Here is a 21,890-nt window from a genome sequence, read left to right on the forward strand (position 1 = left end):
CATCAATAATCACAGCTAATTCTTAATATCTGCATTGTCCACTATCATAGCACTGAATAGCTCCCCCCACACTTTTATACTGTTGTCACTACAATTTATGGGAAAAGCAATTCCCACAAGTTGTTAATAATAGCATATAAAAAGAGCAAACCCTTCAGAAACTAAGATCATCACTTGATCATGACAACACTGGGAGACTTTTGCATCAAAAGATACAATATCTAGCTATCTTGCCCTGATCCAGTACTAATTAGATATAATTCTATCCCCTATAAATGCACACGTAGTTCTGCATCTAAGTTGCGCCCCATCACTTTTCTGTTCCCAACAAAAAAATCATTATGGATTCCGTTCTACTTCATTTCAATGCTCTGTCTCCCATCCTGAGACATTTTTGATGCCATAAAAAGTCAGACTCTTAAACATCCCAGAAGTGTTTTACTAATGGATAAGATTTTTATTTTTTTACAACCACATTGGATAATATAAACTACAAATTCTGTTTCACAGGTGATTCTCTCTGCTATGTGACACACTCTCCCCTCAAATGTCTCAAAGGACTGCATATTCACTGCATATTTGCATGCTTTGCAATGGCCACAGCACCAGAAAACCATGTTGTTTTCTCTTTTTTTTCATGAACAAGCTTCTGGTTAACATATCCCCCAATGATCTAGCTTTCTGATATGTGATCTGGGGGTACTGTCCAGTCCTTGTCTTAATATGTTCAGCTTGTTGCAGAACATGCTGTTTTGCGAGCTAAAATAGCTTTAAGTCCCTTATGTGCATTACTGAACTCCGGAACTATCCACAATTTCCTACTGTCTAAGGTGCTGTTGTTTAAAGAGCTAATCCTCCCTTTTCTTGCATTTTACCCTTTCATATGCATCCATAAGGACCTTCTGCGGATATCTTCTCTCAGAAAATCTCTTCATTATCACCAATATTTCATTTTCAAATACCAGATCACATAAGCATATCCTGTAAGTCTGCAGAAACTGTCTGTAGGTGATGCTCCATTTCAGAGCCCTTGAATGCCCGCTGCTACCATGCAATATGGAGTTGCAAGCTGTTGGTTGTCGGAAAACAGATGTTTCCAATTTCTCATTTCTTTCTTCAAGCAGGATGTCAAGGAACTCAGGTTTGCTTCTACTCATTGTTGCTACAAGATGTATATTTAAATTATTCATATTCAGTTTCTAATATATTCCTGTAGTAAGCTCTCTTGTGCATCCCACATGAGAAACAAGTTATCAATAAAACACACCCATAGCACCACTTTCTCCATATAAGCACTCAGCTCGTCAGACCATGCCACCTCCTTTTCCCACCATCCTATGTATAGGTGGCATACGTTGGCGCAAATGATGCCCCCATTGCTGTACCTTCTTTTTGGATGTAATATTCATTGTTAAATAAAAAGATATCATGTGTTTAATAGAACAATAACATGGTCATCAACATTTCAGTGTGCTGTGCAAACTCTATGGGACACGTTCTCAAAAAATACCTACATGCTTGCTTGCCAAACTGATGCCTGATGGATGTTTATAAGGATATGACATCCATTGTCACCAAAAAATAGTGCTTTGCCAAGGAAAATTGTCAATCTTGGATAGAAAGTCTGTTGTGTCACATAGGTATTGTGGAAGTTCTGTGACATATGGACATAACAAAGGTCTTCATATCTAGAAGTGTTCTCTAAAAGAGAGCCTATCATGCTCACGATGGGTCTACCAGGAGGATAAAGTTTGTCTTTATGAATCTTTGGTAGAAAATAAATATAGGGAATTCTTGGAAAGTCCTCTTTCAAATATATATATTCTTTATTTTTGATAGGTTGACGACTTAGCCACCCATGTAACATCTCATGATAGCTTTCTTGGTGGACTTGAATGGGATTTCCTTTACGTCTCTCATAATTATCACAACTGTGTTATTGCTTTTGAGCTTCCTTAATATATTGGCCTGTATCCATAATGATGATGTTCCCCACTGTATCTAAAGGCATTATTTCTAAATGCATTACTTTCTTCCCAATCATTATGGGTAAAGTTGCCAAATCTTTTAGTTTTTGTCTTTGTTCGTAATTTGTTGATGTCTCCAACCACTAGCTCATGAAAAATTTCAACTAGATTTCCAATCGATAATTGTGGACTGAACCGACTAGATGGCTTTAGATTTCCACTCTGTAATTATGGATTGAATCTACTAGATGGTGTAGATGGCTAGATGGTTTAGATGGCTAGTAATTATCCGTGACAAAGCCTATACAGCCCAATCTTTGATTATCTGTGTTCTCACTTTCAGTGGCAACTTGACCATCCTGTGCAATTATATCAGCTAGATCTTTTATAGCCATGAGGTCCAGGATATCTCTTATTTTAAACCCTGAATATTCAATATTGTGACATCCTTATTTCTGTTTGAAATAGATTTCATAGCATAGTATTTACTCAGGTACAATTTCAATAAATTTTTATGGGAGGGACACATGGCCACCTCGTTGAGTCATTATTGGCCCCTTGGAGCCCAAGTCCAGGTGGCCGATTGCTTAATAAAATGAGAATGTCCCCTCAAGCCTTGAATGTCCAAAGGGACCCCATTTCCTGGGGCCGACTTAGTGATTGTGCTCCAGGGAGTCCAGGCCATGGATACAGCAATAATCCTTCTTGCATGCAGGCAGGGAAATTTGTGTTTCCTCCAGTTTGGCAGGAGAATTTTCAAATCTCATCCAGATGGGAGATAGCACTAAGGGCCTGATTCACAAAGGGATTTACAAGTAGTATATTTATCAGTGTAGAGTCTCTGCACATGAAAAGACCTATTTTTCATGTGCGGTCATGACTCCTTTGGTCATAAAGATGCTACTCATAAATCCCTTTTTACTAGCAAACAATCATAAACATACACAAAAGTGTATATTTGCCTTTGTGAATCAGACCCTAAGTCTGCTCTCAGCCTGAGAGAAATTTAAGAATACTCCCAGCGGTTGGGATCAGACAGTTCTGTTTCCCTACCTGCACTCCTGCAGACAGGAAAACAAAACACATATTGTTCATGCCTGGAGGGAGCAAGCAGAAAACAGCTGCTTCCTCTGTGTGAGAGCAATGGGGGTTCCTGCACCATGCGGGGATCCTACTATGGTTGTGGGGCCCTGGGAACCCTCCTGCAGTTCTCAAAATGTTGTTTGTGGGTGCTGAGGGTGGTCACCAATGCTCCCATCTATACCTAATGGAGGCCCCAGGGAATGGGACACTGAGACCTAAAATAGGCTCAGGTAGGGGGGCCTAGTTGTCCTTCCCCTATTTTTAATAATTTTTGGCCCTGGAGGATATGTTTCCTGGGGACGATATGGTTCTGGAGAGGGTGTGTGGCCCCTCCCCTTTTCTTTATTATAGTTGGCCCTGGGGGTTCGGGTCCCTGGGGTGTATTATGGCTTGCGGATATGGCGCCAAGGAATAGGGTCCACAGGGCATGGGGCCAACACTATGCTGTCCCCCTCCTAGGCTGTGCATCGCATGGCCTTGGCAGCCTGCTGGGGGCTATGTCACAGGGTCTGGCGGCAGGCCAAGTCCTGTGGCCAAACCCCCACTGTGCACTACCAAAGAATGGACTGTGTGCAGTGTGGGGTTAGCTGCCTACTGGGAGTTGGAAAAAGGGCCTGGCTAAAAGATATGCCCTATGGCTAATCCCACACCACTCTTGACAAAAGGCCATGCATTGGGTGGGGTTGGCAGCCTCTCAGGGCTGCCTAGCAGGATTTGGAGGCAGGGCCTGGGCTGCAAGACAGGCCCTGTGGCTGATCCTACATCACATGCCATGAAATGCTGTGCGCAGCATGGGGTTGGCTGTCAGCAGGGTGGTTGGCTACCTCCAAGAGGGTTGTACCATGCACTGTAGAGGGTTGGCTTCACATATGTTAGTAAAATATTACCTTACAATGAAAAAACCCTAGACGTTCACTGAAAGAATCAACCCCCATTTTGCAATTTACATCTGTCCTTTCTTTGCCACTACCTACCTCTACGTCCTAAAATTACCCTTATCACCCTTTAGCGGTACCCAACCTTAAAATTAAATGTACCACCCTTGAACACTACAACACTGCTAAACCCTAAAATTATCCTTACTACCCCTAAACCCTAACATTACCCATATATGTGTGTCTGGGTGTGTATACACAAATACATACACCCATGTACCTATATCAATCTGTACATAGATAGATAGATAGATAGACAGACAGACAGACAGACAGACAGACAGACAGACAGACAGACAGACGTAATTGCATACTTATCTTAATAACATGGTTAAGGTATGCATGGTAAAGGCACAAAAACATAGCTATGTGGTAAAGGCGTATGTGGGAAAGGCATTGCATTGTAAAGGCAGCATTGTAAAAGCTGTTTCCCGCATGGCAAAGCTAAACACATTGATAATCGTTCATAATTATTTTTAGGAGGATTGGTGTAGTGCCTAAATTCTTTAATAGCTTCACAAAATAATTTAATGTAGTAGGAATAGATATAAGTGCTAATTTGAAAATCTTCCTTTTAGAATAATCCTAAAACTTTGGTTTCTTTAGATGCATTATGAGGCATAATGAATAATAGTAAGGTGTTAAAAATTCTTTGGAGTGTTCATATTTGAGGCTCATTGTCAACTTTAGGTTTGACTAACTTTATAGTGAAACCCGAATCAATGACTAAGGCTGAAAGACAGCTCAATTTCAACTTTTTGATTGACTTGAAGGCAGAGATTTGTTTAAAGCTGTGTTGCTACTGAAAAGTGGTAATGCCTTTGTAAATATAAATTAGAAGTTTATAATGAAGCCTATCTCAATTATCTGCCAGAGAGTTTCCTTGTTATGTCATAAAGCTCTTTCAGGTTTCCATGGCTTGGTGCTTCCTAGGCTTCTGTGACAAGACCATCGATGAATCTTCACTCGCTTCTAAGCTTCTCTTTGCTTCCTTGTTGGTTTTGTTGTATTCGCCTTGATCTTTCAACTTTCTGCAGTCACTCTGGCGGATGATGCACTGAAAGAGGTTGAGGCTTTTACCTACCTGGGCAGTATAATAGGCAAGCAGGGTGGCAAAGACACCAACTTAAAGGCAAGAATTGGCAAAGCAAGGGCTGCCTTCAATGAGAAGATCTGGCGCTCCAAGGACCCAATGTTGCAAACCAAAACCAAGAACAGGGGTTTAAAAACCACTGTAAAATAGATCCATATGTATGTAGCAGAAACTTGGAGGGCAACAATGACCACCACCAACAAAGTCCAGCCTTTCATAAACACCTGTCTGAGGAAAATCCTCCAAGTCCACTGGCCAAACACAACATCCACACCAATGGCCTATGGCAGCTGATTTTCCAACTCTTTGATCATGAAGATCAAATTGTAAAACTGAAAGTAGTGAGCAATGGGTGCCATCTAAAGATTTACTGTGTGATTAAATTCTTATCTTCCTTTCCAATATTACCCCTCACAGGTTTTGGTAATGATGTGTAAAATTCTGTAATTTTGTAAAATCCTATACAGAATCTTTGAGCAAATGAATTGGAAGATTTGAGAAATGATCTACCAAAGTAGTTTTCTTTCAATGAAATAGTTCTCTGCAAAATATGAGTAACTATTTTACAGGCATCAGCATTTCCTGCAATAATTAACTTGAATTTGTTCAGGACACATTCTAGGCTATTGTTTTTGCTTATTTTGCCATCCTAGACAGAGGCTTACTTTATGCAAATCAGTATGGCTGGTGTTTCATAGGAATATTCTGTCCAGGTGAAGTCACCTACAGAAGGGAACACAAGCAACTTCAGGCTGATTACATCCTATTCAGGCCTCATCAGTAGGGTGCTGCTTGACACCTATGGCACAGTGAACAAAGAACTCATGTCTGGTTGTATCCATTGCATATAGGGTATTAGCTTGAATAAACAGTAAAGTGATGGACAGTATGCTTTAATTGTGTGAGGTACATGCCCAGGCATAGGTTCCCTGCTTACTGTGTCATTGAAACCAAGTTTCACTCTACTAAAGCTGGCAAAAGATATTCTGGGGTTGCATGTGTTCCAATCATGACATTTTGGCTGGACTGTTAATATCTGAGAAAGGATCAAGGTTGATTTGCATATGGATGGTTCCTGTCTGAGGTAGCATTATAAAGAAAACATGATGGAGTGGTGTGCAGTCTCAAATAATTACCAGTGGCTGAGGTTAATTCAAACACCTCATCCATGTCTTTTTGTATTTATCAATGGTTACAATTTCAGATAGACCCTACTTTGATGTTTTGTAATTTTATGTTGACATATTACTCATTCTTCCATCACTTCTCATTTGTTTGCCGTCTCTTTGAAAATCTTCCTTGATGACTATCTTAGTGAAATCTATCATTCTAGCACTCCCCCCTACCAAGGTAATTTTTACCATTCAAGAATAGTTATCAGTAAAATAGATTGTATACCTTGGCCTTAATTATGTGTTGCACATCACTGGATAGTGGCAAACTCTGTACACAAAATTTACATTTCAGTCCACTAACACTGCACCAGTGTCATGCAATTATGAATGAAACCCAGAGTAATGGAAAATACCTGTGGTAGCAGATTCACTTAAACCACACGGAATTGAAGGTTCTGCTAGTTTTATTGATTTGCCTCCTTTGAGGAGGTGGAAAATGTAAGCGTCGACCTCTGTCAAAGGCATAACAAAACTTAAGGGGCCCCCTGCAAAGTACCTGTAGACTCCTCCTAAATCCAGTCAGGGGCCTGCTGCCTCTGCATAATGTACTGTGCTGAGGTGTTCACCTGGACCTCAGGGTCCCTCCACACTGCATGAGCTGTGGGGGCCTTTGTTATGCCGCTGGCTTCTGTGTAGGTTTGGGGTGTGGTGAGGAGGATGTGGAGCGGAAGGGGTGAGTTGGTGAACCTAAATTCTGGCAGGGGGAGCCTTACATACTACCCCGCCAGAAGAAAAACATGAGGAAAGAGGTTTGGCTGCAGGCAATTCTACCAGACAGATGTTAAAACTGGGGCTGGTGTTACAATATCTGGGATGATCAGGTGGGGGAACACCTGCCCTCTCAGTATTAAGCATAACTGAATTCCATATAATTAATCCGCTCCACCTGACTTGTAATTAGGGCCTATATCTTTGTTTTTATTGTTCCATTCATTAAAGGTTTTTATGCCATGTCCTCTACTCTAATTTCCCTTTTCACAGATGGGTATCCCAAAACCGAAATTCAATATAAATGGAAGAAAAACTCTGTTGAGCTGGCAGATCAAAAGTACTGGAGACTGTATCAATTTTCTTTTGTGGGATTACGGAACACAACAGGGATCTCACATACAATTTCAGGTATTGCATTTGCTGCAACAGTTATTACATTATTGTAGCTGTTGTGTTTTATTTAGCTTAATTTGCAGGTGTGTCATAAGCTGTATTAACGTGTTATTGTTTGGGCTTATGTAACGTGGGCTGGCATAGGTGCACAGAGTTTTTCCCATGTCACTGATGTGTCAATGCTGGACTTCAGAATTAAGTTCTCTACCCTGACATGTTCATGTTTTTTTCTGCTGCTGCATTCAGTTTCTTTGGTACACTGAAAGGCAATAAAATAGTATAGTACTTTAGGTATTTTAGCCTAAAGCTAATTAGTGTAAATTTGTTTCCAGGTATTATTTGATGTGTTTATTTATGCTGCCTGCTTTTATCATTATATTTTCACACAGTCTTGAATTAAACTGGGTTCTTCTTGTTCTCATTTTATGTCAGAGAGTGTGTCTCTTGCTGAGTCTGTCATATACAAGTGCACAGATTGATAACTTTAGGGGGCCCTGCTGAACCACTGTGTTTGCTTTCTAGTATTGTGTTGTTCTCAAGTTTTGTTTTAATCTGAATCCCAGTTTTTCAATGTAGTTACAGGGAGCTTTTGTTCAGCGGTTTGTTATTTATTTTCATTTCTAGAAATTATTTTTTGGATATTTGAAAATAAAATCTAATGAAAGTGTTATGAAAAGGGCATGTCAGGAATATGAAGTGGGATGCTCTGTTGAAGCAAAATATACCTTTGCCCAGGGAGATGTGCTGGGAAAGAAACATGTCCTCTACCTCTTCATTGACAAAGCCCAGCTCATTCAAATCCTGCTACAAGACGTCAAGGACAAGAACATCTCATATTTTGAGAGGGAAGGGGTGGAAACAAATGACAGGTGGATCACTCAGAAGAAATTAAGATAATAAAAAACCCTACGTCTAGAATTATATAGGACAGCTTTCATGTGGCATACCCTCCTTCTTTCATCCACACCATCATTCTGACCAGAAGTGTTGTCTATTTCTAGATCACAAAATGGAACATAAGCCTACCATTTTGTTGTAAATAAAGATAGATCCTTTGTAGATTATAAGAAGTAGGTTTATTCAGCTTTGTTACAAGATACAGATAATGCCCCACCATGAGCAGCATCCTTGCTGCTCAGCCAACTCTCACCAACTGACCATTCAAACCAAGCAGACACACATTAGCATTCTATGACCTCACTCACATACACACACACATGCGCACACACACACACACACACACACACACCCACACTGGCTGAGCAGCAGAGAACTATTAACTAAGGAGAGAACGCATAGCAACACTTTAAGTCACAACACATCTCTCCATTGGGGAAACAAATGATGGAAATAATATTGCCCTTTAACATAAGGACCAATAGGTGGTAGTACAACACAACATTAGGGTACATGACCCTGCAATGCAGCATTAGGGTACTCCACCCTGCAACTCAACACTAGGATACACAACCCTGCAATGCAGCACCAACACGACCCTGCAATGCAACACTGGGGAACTTGATCCTGCAATGTAACATTAGGGTACACAACCCTGCAATGCAACACTAGTGTACAGGACCCGGGAAAGCAACACTAGGGTACACAACTCACAGATGCAACACTAGGGTACTTGACCCTGCAAAGCAAAACTACAATACACAGCCCTGCAATGCAACACTAACACAACCCTGCAACACAACACCATGGTACTTGAACCTGCAACACTAGGGTACACAACCCTTAACACTCAACACCATTCTGCATCACGAATGCCACACACCTTACATGACCAGAGGTATAAGACCTTGGACCCCCAATCAAGTATGTTGAAAATACAGTTGGGCAAAAGGTTTACCATGGAACTTAATAATGGGCAGCAAATTCAGCATGGCATAAATAAAAAATACAGTTATGCAGCAAATTGATAACAGCTCTCAGACAAGTGCTGGCATGGCAAGCCGAACTGGATGGCACATGACTATATCACGCAAATGACACTTTGAAGTCCACAGTGAGTGACCTCTCACCCAAATTACACTCAAATCCCTGACAATTGAAGAAACTTCATAATTCTTCAGGTGCATAGTCCACACCAGAGGAGTGATGACTGCCGCTTGAATGCCTTCCACTGCCTTTATGTCTTCTCATGTAACACAATGCAGTTTCTATCACTCATAATTCGCCACTTTAATAACATGTTGTAACTCTCATCCATGTTACAGCTTTTTTCCTTGCACCATAACCAGTGCACATTGAATTTTTAATTCGTCTCCTGACACACATCGACCTCTGCTTCCTGTTCCCCTCAGCCGCTGCAGTGCATGTTCCACCTTCAGAGGTGTTACATTAGTAAACCACCATGAGCAGCTGACATGGCAACACACACGACTGGCTTTCATAATGAAGCGGGTGGCAGGCATGCATCTACTGATGCTCGTAATGCCTGGGACAGCACACAGTGGCCACGTGGGTCTTTTTTAAATGTCGCAACCAACCCTTGCACTCTTAACGTCATATCCAAAAAGAAGTAAATTGAGAAAAACAATTAACTCACTACCAATCTATTCAAAGTGGGGGTTGAATTCATGGTATTAAGAGTCAATCCTCATGGCATACATCTAAAGTATTATGGCAGTTCACTAAGCACTGAATGTTTCCACTAGCTGCCATCCAATGTTATAAGTAGCTCCCAGCATACACCAAAAACACTGCCTTTGAGCCTTCAAACAGCTGATTGCATTCACAGCCAGTTTGCTTACTTACCGTGCTTTATTCCCAGCACTTCTATTCCATCAGGGCTGCCATTTTTACTGCTCACTGGAACATCTACCCAAAACAGTGTTGGTTGCTGCATACTTTCATTTCTTGATTACCAGCACTGACATCATGTTCACATTGCTTCCTGCGTTCCTTGCATTTTTTGAGCATTTCTTGAGCATCAGTGATACCTGTTTCATTCCCCACCGGCATGTTTCTCTACCCGATGAGATCTTGTATACGCCAACTTCACTATTGTTGCCACAAAAGTCACAATAAATCAGCTTACATTGGCGTTAAGGAGGTTAAATGCCCTTCACATTAGAGGAACCACAGGCTGTTGCACGAAACAGACACTGGTGGGCTTCCAGGGCGTTTCTCTACACTTCAAGCTTTCACTTCTGTATTCTAAGGGCCAGATGTAGCAAAGGGTTTTACCCATTCTGTGTGTATGGGAAAATGTGTTCGTACATATGGCCCTAGGTTTCTTCGGCACTTCTTTTACTCTTAGTTTCTTTTCATTTTTCTTCCTCATTAAGGTTCTTTCTTCAATCGTCCCCAGTGTTGTAATTGAGTTTTGACCCTTTGTAGATTATAGGATGTACGTTTATTCAGCTTAGTTACATGTTACAAGCAAAGCCCCACCAGGAGCAGCATCCTTGCTGCTCAACCCGCTCTCACCAACTGACCATTCATACCAACCTGGCACTCATCAGCATTCTGTAACCTCACACACACACTGGCTGAGCAGCAGAGAACGTGTAACTAAGGAGAGAATGCATAGCAACAATTCAAGTTACAACAAACGTAGATTTACGTTTCTAGGGATTGCAATGTTCACTTAAAAATGGACACCAGAGAAGGGTAGGTTTGTCAAGAATATAGACCATGTGTCAGGTCTCAAGAGTAAGATGAAACATATGAGGCTGTAAATATATGTGAAACAATAGAACTCAATTTGATGCAACATTCTGACACTTCCACAGAAACCCTCAATTTGAATGAGTGCCTGATTGCCTGACCAGCAACTGAGTAGTTTTATGTCCTTGCAGTACCAAGGAAACTACCGGAGAAGCTCAAACCTTAAATCTAATCAGTATGAAAACTGACCAACCCTTTGCATTCAGTCGTTGCTTCCTGCATGAAGAGATTCATGCAAGTGCCATATCGGCAGCATGCATGTTCACAGATGATTGATCCGCTTCTGCAGGTTCGACTGCAATTGTGAGCAAGTCTATATTAAACTCAAAAAGCTGTGAATTCCTTAGTTATCCACTGTTTAACAGATACAGTTAAGATTTCAGCAGGATTTAGAGACAGAGCAAGCCTACTAGACGGAGGTGGTTACAAAAGTGGAAATCAAAATGACTTTCAAGTCAACTGGAAAAACACTGAAAGTCAACATGATGGAAACACTAGCATCATTGCAATTACATCCCTACAATGCAGAACGTTGTGTGCATAGTCCTAATATTCATTGTAAGCATCCAAATAAACAGAAAAAACAGTACTCCAGAAGATCAAAACACAGACGTATGTTGTGCATAACCATGCATTGAAGATGACATTTATAACCGACTTGAATGCTCAACATCAGTGTGAATACCGTATACGGCGAATACTGCATATCTACTTTAACCAGAAATGTTTAGGCTTTCAACACCTCACCTTTTCAAGAAACTACTACGTATAGTTAAATATAACATGAGATTCAGTAGGAAGATACTCTGGACATTGTCTTTCAAAAACAATGCAGTGTGTGCACTAGGATTATTAGTCCCTTTTGCATTCTATTATTTCACAAGTAACATATGGCAATGTATGGTCATCTTTTAGCAAGGTAATTTTTGAACCCTTGGATGGACCCAAATCTCATGTAGCAAACAGTCCATCTTTTCTTTTACATCGTGGAAAATCAGAGCTATCAAAGCTGATTTTAATTATGTAAGTGGCGTTCTCTGCACCTCCATGGCCAGTGAAGGCACACCCCCCACCATCATTATGGAACATGCCTTCTATATTTGCATGCAACAACCACAAACACTACACTGACTTTCAAACATGTAAGTCGGCCGTGGAATGAAAGCGACATCCTGAATGCCAGTTGAAGATCCAAACAATGTAAAAGACACAGTTACAAATATGTGTTCTTCTCTTTAACTAATAATTTGCATAAACCAACATACGCCCAAAAATATTACTAATCTCATTCTCTAAGCCATCAACTGCTTTATCCTTCCTACAACTGGCAATTGCATACCTACATGTTGATAATGGTTGATCTTGTCTTGCCACACACCATTGCTACCAGAAAATAGGAGAACTATTACAAGGCCAACATCAAACATTTCTAAATATTCTGAAGAAATGCATAGAAATTAATTGAATATATTTCAACAAGACTGCCACCAGGGCACACAAACAAGACATTATGCACTTGCATCAAGAGATTGCTATGATCCAAATACAGAACGAGTGATCTACTGCCTATTGAAAGTAGCCCATTACTAGGCAACCTTAGACACTCTCAGGAAGAATAGCCCCTCCAGCAAATCAGACATAGCGCAACTAACTAACTTCCACTACAGCACAACCTTGAAAGTGGGGCCAATCAAAGAAGGTGCCATAACTCCGATGAATACATTGTTGAAATACAGAAACTACATATATATATACACATGTAGGGGAATATCCTACTTTCAATGAGAGTTTGTGTTTCAATAATTCAAGCCAAAGTTGCCCTCTCAATGATCTGTTGGCCAGTGCTACCACAGTCTAGGCCCTCTACCAATGATCGCGCAGGCTAGAGTTCCCTTTGTTCATCTTCACGTCACTTCCTTATTGCTTAAACGTGTACAAAGTTAGGCAAGATGTCAATGACCTGCACAGTGCATCCAAACTCGGTGCAGTAGCCACAAACATCAATAAGAGAGAGAATGCAGGCAACCTATTGGGCATGCAAAAAAGAGTGTGAAACATCTGAAAGTTCACTGACTGTCCTTGTTGACAATATTGGATAGGGTAGAAATCCTGCTTCTGACAGATCAGCAATGGGTATTATCTCAGTGTGCGTGAGACAGACAGAGAAGATAGGTGTTGTGTTCCATTATTGTTGATTCCAAGACATCTTTTCTGCTAACAGTAATAAACTACTAAAGCGAGTGTTGGTCATGTGGACATTGTAATGAGGCATGACACCCTTAATATATAAGGCCACATTCTTATGACCCACACACACACTTCTATAGAATCTGCAACAATGGAAAGTGGGCAGTCCAAAAAATAATTGCACAGAAAGGTACAGAACTACCACAGTGTTGAACAAATTTCAATTTTTTTGCCCATTTGGAAAATGATGTTTCACTAGGCAACAGGCATAATATAGAGTTTACTAAAGCATATCAAAGAAGTTCACCACACTTAAATCTTACATTTCTGAACCTTTGATTTGGGACCCTAGTAAATAACTTGAATCGATCTGGTAAGGTCGATCGCAGCACTCAGTGAACCCGTAATGAAACAATGTGGAATGAGAAAATGACAACTTATATGTCTTTGGTTTTCAGCCATCAGTGACTTTGCCAAATAGGACGAGTAACTTAGCCAAGTCTGAACTATAGAGAAACGGCTACAGCATACATTAGGGCCAGTTCTTGATGCTGGGACTAACATCCGCTTTCCGGAATGTTCATCTGAATATCAGCATTAAAAGAAATGGTGAAAATCAATGGCTGATAATTTGATCATTTGAAATTCAGATCATATATATTTGTTAATGTTTCTCTCAAAGGGGAAGGCCACATTATGTTACCGCATTCTGCATAGAGAAAATCCTTCAGTGAATATGGGAAAGAACGTGTTTTTCTCACAAAATAATCAAAAAATAAGGAAATGCTGTCCACCAAAGGTAAGCACATTCTGAATGAGAAATTAATGGGTGGCAAATAAAACGAGGCGGTTTCAGTTCATCATGCTCTTTATATGTAGATAGTAAATCGTAGGACACGTGTAGACACATCCCTGCCAAGTACCATGCATCAGGTTTTAGACTTACGTATTTTAGTGAAGGTGTCCGCATCACCGCATTAAAATTAAATTACATTAGTCACGCATGATAGCACAACTGGTACCACCTTAAAGGAGGCGCTGTATTTCACAAAGCACCCCTTGAGCTTTTAGGTTGTAGTGCTGGCCTGATGACTACTGGGCTGTGTGGCGCTAGGCTGCTGCAGAACCTCGCTGATAAATTCTGCGCTACATTGTGCTGTGGTCAGCTGGAAGGAAGGGTGGGCGCTGGCGTGTTATTTATGTATGTTTTTCATACAGTCAGGCCACTGCCCACCAAGCTTTCTGGGATGAGGTGAAAATTGATGACAACACCCAGATACAAATGGGTTCATTTTCTGCATTGTGCAGCAAATCACGTGAACCTGATGTGGCATATTTTGCACCGGTAGTAAGTTATACACTTTTCCCAAACATCTAATCACACACATTGTGAATGCCTGGTGTTCCGTAGAGGAGAGCTGTGGAAAAAGGCACGTGTTCTTGGAAGACACTTTCAGCTCCGCCACACAGCTGGCCGGTTCAACCTCCCCCCCTCCACCCCCACCCACCAAGAAGTTGCTCGCCTCCGCCTGTGTGCACATGCACCAGACATTTGGCAGATAAATGCATTTAATCGTCTTGGACCGCACTGGGCATCTTACCCTGATATGTTTATTTTTCCTTTTTTATTGCATAACCTCCGAGTTATTAATACACTGCAGTGAATTTCAGATCAAAACGTCTTTCTTTCCCTGACAGTTGTGCTTTCACTCTCGCATACTATAGAGCAATGATTTAGTAATGACAACTTTGTACATGCTAATCTGATGGAAGTGAACTGATGGTAAAAAGTGACTTTCTTTTCAATGGGTGAAAAATGCCTTTGCGCTAAGAAGGATGAGAGAAAAAGGAAAGTTAACAGTGTTCTAATAAAATGTGAGAACTGTCACTCAAAGATCAGGAAAAAAGCAGCCACAAGTGCATCATTTATTTAACAGTGCTGACCAGTACTCAGTGTGCTGTTTTGAGAGGCAATAAGCAATCAGCAATGGAATACTACAACAGCATTTAAACTGAGAGCGGTGATGTGACCACAAAATAAGTGAAAAAAAGAATAAATGCAACCATAATTGCAGAACCACTCTTTTGGCGGTCCTTTTCTGGGTTTCAGTATATGTTTAGGACATATTTACATGTGGAAAGTTGTGAGCTAGCAAGCTGATAAAAAATGTCTTTGATTATTGGCTTTTTAGAAGCATCATATGTGTCTTTCTAAATGTTTCAAAGCTATATCTAAACCTTTACATTGTACAGAATGCGGTTATTTCGGTTTTGCATCCAATTACATGGAAATAACTGCTTTGTAATCCTGTTAATAAAGTGCTACTCGAAGTATCATACATTAGACTTTACAGTGTCACACCTAAAGGCCCTATAAACATGGAAATGTCGAACATAAGCAAAAAGAACACTCGGCAGCTATGTAGTTAGTGGCTCAATAACTGAGCGCTGCCCACGGTGCCATGATTTATTATCAAAGGTCCATTACAAGCGGTTGCTGACAACTACATGCAAATAGCGATGGAATTCCACAGAGGGAAATGTTGATTTCACAGTGATGTTCATGCGATGAAATGTGAGGCTTGAATTAATAATTCTGTTTAGATAGATATCAATTCAGAAAATAATAAAGATGTAAAAATGCAACAGAAGGAATATAAATCAATTACCCAAAGAGAAATAGTCAGAAGTCAACAAATCCCCTCAGCCTTACTGCATAAAGCAACCGCTTTTAAGACTTCCTGGAGTTTTGGTCAATCATGTTAAAAGGAATTAACAATGAACAGGCCACCGTCGGGGCTAAAAAAGAAATGATGACACCAAGTAAATTACAGGCAGGAAGATTTGACTAAAAGATTAGTTAAACACAATAAAAGTGGATTAGACTAATCCATTGCAACACCTATGTCTAAATTGTACACCTATTAATATTTTAAAAATAACATCCAATATGTAAAATCCTATAGCTATACACATGGTTCTTTTTCACGGATATTGTTCCACTCTAATCCTGTCGGAGCATTTACAACTGTATTATTGTTGCCATTGCCTGACACTTTCTCCTAAACCCTGCATCAAGTGACCCCCCACACCGGTCATAAAAAGACTCCAGCCCACTCAGAAACCACAGCTCGTATATTGTTGAGAATCCCGATCACCAAATCTGCAACCACGGCCCTGGCAAGCCTGCACTGACTGGCAGTGGTTAAAGGGATTAATTTCGAGGCACTTTGCCTGGTCCATCAAGCTTTGTATAAAAAGGGTCCCAGACTGATTCAAAGACTACTTACCCCTTACTACCCCACCAGATCGCTGTACTCCACCAGTCAGCAACTCTTCGTAGTTCCCAGGATTAAAAAAACTAGGAGTGGAAGACAGTTGTTTGCTTTCTGAAAAACTCTGGAATTGTCTCCCTCAGCAGATAAGGAAAACCGAGTCAGAACCAAAATTCAGGAAACAGCTAAAATCAGCTCTTTATGATCCGCATTGATATGTAACCTGTTAGCTGCCTCAGCACTGGGAGGCCGTCCTGGGTAGCCAAACACTCTAGGAAGCCCCACGAATAGAACAGAACAGAATTCGCCTGACATTATTTTATCCTGGCTTTTAGAGGAATAATTGACTAAACAGGCGAGTGAACTCAGTCATCTGGGGTGATATTTCAGACACTATTGACTTTTCGGTCTCCACTTCATTGTTTTCCTGGAAGTGACCGTTTCACTCTTTTCAGGGGCTGTTGGCTAATGGCCCAGAACACATTGAAGGCGTCACACAACTGTCAGTGTGACATGTATCAAGGAAAGAAAGTGCATGCATCATCACAACCAAAGATTCACACTCAACCAATATAAATCCATCTACAATTCTTCTAGTTAAGGTCCAGTGGTACTGCACTTGTTGCTCTAATGACAGCGATTCATTTGAAACCTATGGTGACTATTTCCTGCTGCAGCCTGTTCCATCACAAAGGGAAACCCTTTGCAATTACTCAGTCACCTTTGTTGCACTGGAAAATACTGGGGGAATTTCTTCAGCTAGTGAATGCTCTTTGATTCTCTGTTCCCATTAGAGGGGGCAACAGGTTCAGAGTGTCTGCTCAGTGCTATGAATAACAGTAGGAATGTTGTTCCACTAAGTATATATGTGAGATTTGTATAGCATAACCTAGCTAAAGGAAGTGTAATGCTATCAGGGGTCAAATGCAAATATAGATTGTCAATGAGTGATTGAGATAGATGATAGATAAAATCAGGCTGTTCCAAATCTTAGCAACATAGGCAGAGGCTTGTTGCATTGTTCTTTTTTTTGCACTTTTTCTTAATCTCCACTGTCACTGGAGGAGCATGAAACACAGTGACATCAGTAGAATGTGTGATGTAGGTGTATTCCATGGCCTTCCTTGACAGTCATTTCTGTGCCCATTTTTCTACTGGACACACCACTTCTCTATCATCAATAACCACAGTTTCCAGCATCTTGCAGTGTGTGACTCATCATTACAAATTTTGCAACAAGGAGAATTTTTGGTACCAATCATGGAGGACATGTACTTTATGAGAACAGTTTGACATTCTGTCAACGTTTTAGACTGTTGGACTTGTAGTTGTTTATTAAGTGCATGGGTAATTAAAACCTTTTCACAAAGTGCTAATTACAAACATAAGATGAAAACAAAAATAAAAATTTAAACTCATAAATTAATTGCAACAAACACAATATTAAATAGGGCATACTAATGTGACCGTCCCTTCTTTTGCCAAGGTCGTAATTTAGTCATTAGGAGGAGGCTACTGATAAGCTAGTCATTTTCTGGTCCAGCCTTACCAAATATCTTGTAAGCTTTCAGATAAGCTGCTGTCTGTTGCACTAAAGCACGCAAATATTGCAGGACTGCATCATCAAAACCCCCTCTGGTTCCAAGCTGACCTTAGAATAGAACTTTGATCTCGTTTAGTAGCCTTGCAAATGCAGATCTGGGGGACCAAGGTTTCTTGGGATTCTCTACAAAGCCTGCAAAGGTCTGTGGTGCTGGTACACATCGAAGCGAGCAGATGTAAAAGTGATGGGAGGCAGCCAGTTCATAACCTCATAGTAGATGGTTTAAACTGGGCTTTGAAAGCTATGCCCAGATAAGGCTGAGGAATTAGTTTGGTGTAGGATGCCCGTGTGAGCCAGGCATGCCTTCTCTGTGAGAATGCCTCTTTCTCCGCAAGCAGCGAGAAGGATTTAATGGACTTGTTGATCACAGTCTGAGGCAGTCATTCTGAGCTTGGCGGGCGGCAGCCGCCAAACTCATCCCGCCACCTGACCGCTAGTGCGGCCAGAAAACCGCCAGCACTATTCCAAGTTCACTGCAGGGCCGGCGGGCCCGCCGGCTCTGCAGTGAAGAGGGCCTTAACATTGACGCAAGCTCAGAATCGAGCCGGTGCAAATGTGGTGGTGCAGCGGGTGCATCAGGGTGCAGCAGCACTGGTTGTGCATTTCACTTCCCGTAATTCGGGCAGTGAAATGCACAATGGGGCTGTGCATGGGGGCCCCTGCACTGCCCATCCCAAGTGCATAGGCAGTTCAGGGAACCCCAGGGGGCCCCCAGCACCCCCATTCTGTCAGCTTTTCCATGGCGATGTAAACCACCATGGAAAGGCTGGTGGATGGGGACTCGAAATCCGGAGCAGTGCTGCCCTGGTGGATTACAACTGCCGGGACTGCCAGGCTGCAGGCTGACTGCAGCCCGGCAGTGTCAAAGGTTGAACTGCGGCGGCTCTGCCATGGTCAGAATGGGGCGGATCGGACAGCTACTACCGCAGCAGTCCGACTGCCACCTGAATCTGGGGTCTCAAGACCGCCAAACTCGGAATGACCACCTTCCTCTGGGAGTAGGGAGTGAACGTCTCCCATTGTTCCATTAAATCTAGCAAAGCCAGGGAGCTAGTGAGGTAATCTCTGGCTGGCAAATACATTCTGGCTTTGATTTCAAACCATAGGTAAAAATGTAGCATCATAACAATTGGCTGTCTTGAGTTCATAGCAGAGTTTGGCAATAGTTTGCTTCACCAAGCCAAAGTCAAGGTGAAGCTGAGCTGGAGATAGACATACAGGCAGATGAAAAACAGACTTAACCAGTTTAGCTATAGCTTTATCCAAATGAGCTGCATGTCTCCCTTTTAAGACTACCATAGGCAATGGTAGAGATGAACTTGGCTTGAATTATGTTTAGCAATGGTAAAAGAGTGTGTGATCCTGTAACTGCTTCAGTGTTTTAGACTGTGGTTTAAAAAGTTATTCACGGGCAAAGAAACACTCTACTCCGAGAAGTATATGTGCAGGTGACGGTGAGCCAATGAAATTCTCTAATGGGATTCATTTTGGGCATACAGTTGTAACTGATCAGATCATATAAGGAGGTAAGAAACACGCACTCCAGCTGAGCAAGATCATTTCCTACGCAACTTCCAGCACATTCAACATAACGATTTCATTCCCCAGCACATATTCGCTCAACACTTCACTTGAAGCATAATTTCATTGATGAGCACGCATGTTTAGACACGTGCTAGAAAAGACAAATAAATTGTTTCTCAAGTTCTTTTGTGCAAAGACACATTTACCAAAGGAAACTCAACAGGGAAAAACTGTGTGTTCACTTGGGTTTTCTCAAGCTATTTTCACAGTTTTCTTTAGCAATCCCAGACAAAGTTTGAAACAGAAGCAGCAGCCAACATAGAGAAAGGAACCATTTTTCTTTACAACTTGGGGTGAAAATGTCAGCCATATTTCAAGAGGTTTACCGTCTAATTGGAATATCTTATACGCCGATATCCGCACTTTTAAAACTAAGTTGCACTTATTCAGTGATTTACACACTTTAAACTCTAGTGCACATCAGAATTGCTGTGATTTTCCCACTTTGTAAACAACTGCGACTCCAACCACAACGTTTCTATGATTTAAATTTATTTTTATTTTAGCTCACATACAGCAATTAAACCCAGTGTGAAGTTACACTTCACAGAAATTTGCATGCTTGGTAAAATATTTTTTTCCTTTATTTTCGATTTGCTTCACAAACCAGCCTCACAATATACAGAATATGTCACTTCAGCACCTTTTCTTTAGGACCCAGGTGAGCCACCCCTTAAATGGAAGATATGGCTGAGATATTTTAGAGTGTTGTTAGGACCCATTGATGGGCAAAGGTTTAGACTGAACTAAAAAAAAGTTTTATGTATTATTACTTGGGCATAGAAGATCAAAACATACTTGATCACCTTACCTTACCTGCATATGAATCTTCAGATGGAGAAGATTCAGATGAGTTTGAGTTAGCTGTTTCACAGCTGGACAAGTATTTTACCGAAACGAAAAAATATAATTGTGCATATGTAGAATTTTTTTACCAGATCACAAAAGCCCAGCACACGTATACATACGTTTATTACAGCCTTGTAAGTATTAACAGCAAAATGTGAATTTGAGATCCACACTTCACAATTAATGAGAGGTCAATTAATTGTTAGGAGTCATTCTAAAAAAAAAAATCAGGCGAGGTTCCTTCACTAGATATGATTACTGATATTGTGGAAAGTATTGAATGTTCATGTGGAGATGCAAAAAAGCTAAAATTGTCATTATCTAATACAACAATATGAGGTTGTGGCTAATAAAATTCCCTCCAGGCAAAACAATGACAGCAAGAAACATGGATTTACAAGCAGTAGCAAAACTAATGTCCAGGTCAAAAAACACAAAAGATTAGTTGTTACTGTTTTTTTTTGCATGTTTCTTCATTCAGGGAAATGTCGAGCTCTGAATCAACAATGTGGTGGTTGTGGAAAGATGGGACATTTCTTTAGAGTGCGCAGGAGAACAAAAAAAAACAGTAGTTGATGTGTGTTAAATGAGATGAACAGCAATAGGCCATTACATCCTCTTAATGTATTGACAGTGGCTTTTGAAGGAAGCAAGATAGATCTTATTGGGTATTTTCGGGCTTTCATTGGAGTATTCATCTATGCCATTCAAGGAAAAGTACCGGGGTGAGACAAATCTGTTTTCATTGACAGGAAAGAAGTAAATCCACTCAATGACACTGGCAACATCAATGAGTTTTGAGAAAAGATATTTGAGATGGTTTTTCAAGATCACAGACTTTAGTCTCACCATGAAAGTTAAGCAGGGTGGCGTGCCGATAAAGCATACATTGTGTAAGGTACCCCTGAGTGCTAGGAAGGAATTATCTAAGTTATTGAAAGATTTGTGTGAGCAAGGCATCATTAAATATGTTAATGCAACTCTTTAATTATCCTCCATAGTTTGGCAAGAAAAAAATAAACTGGAGATTTAAGAATGTGGGTTCATTTGAGAAGCCTGAATGAAGCAATTTGGGTAGATAATTTTCAATTGCCAAGGATTGAAGACTTAATAACAAAAAATGGATTCTCAGGCTCATTTATCAACTTAGATTTGAAAGATTGCTATCACCTGGTATAATTAGATACTCAGTCTCTGCATCTGACTGCATTTGTTACTTTTGATGGAATATTTCAATTTTACGTGTTGCCTTTTGGTCTGGCATCTATGGCAGCTGTTTTTCAGAGGCTGATATCAGGAATGTTTCAAGACAATCCTCACGTAATAGTATTTCAAGATGACATTCTGATTTTTTCTA

At 40.8% G+C, this 21,890-nt stretch overlaps 1 protein-coding gene across 1 annotated transcript in view; it reads left to right on the forward strand.

The window, feature by feature from the left end:
- The window catches only part of GABRG1 (gamma-aminobutyric acid type A receptor subunit gamma1), a 358,052-nt gene that overhangs the window by 200,726 nt on the left and 135,436 nt on the right, over window positions 1-21,890 (forward strand). Inside the window, exon 6 of the mRNA XM_069201737.1 lies at window positions 7,235-7,372. Coding sequence (XP_069057838.1) covers window positions 7,235-7,372 — 138 coding nt within the window. The remainder of the gene's footprint in view (window positions 1-7,234; window positions 7,373-21,890) is intronic.

This window comes from Pleurodeles waltl, chromosome 1_2 (assembly GCF_031143425.1).
Source record: "Pleurodeles waltl isolate 20211129_DDA chromosome 1_2, aPleWal1.hap1.20221129, whole genome shotgun sequence".
Classification (NCBI taxonomy): Eukaryota; Metazoa; Chordata; class Amphibia; order Caudata; family Salamandridae; genus Pleurodeles; species Pleurodeles waltl.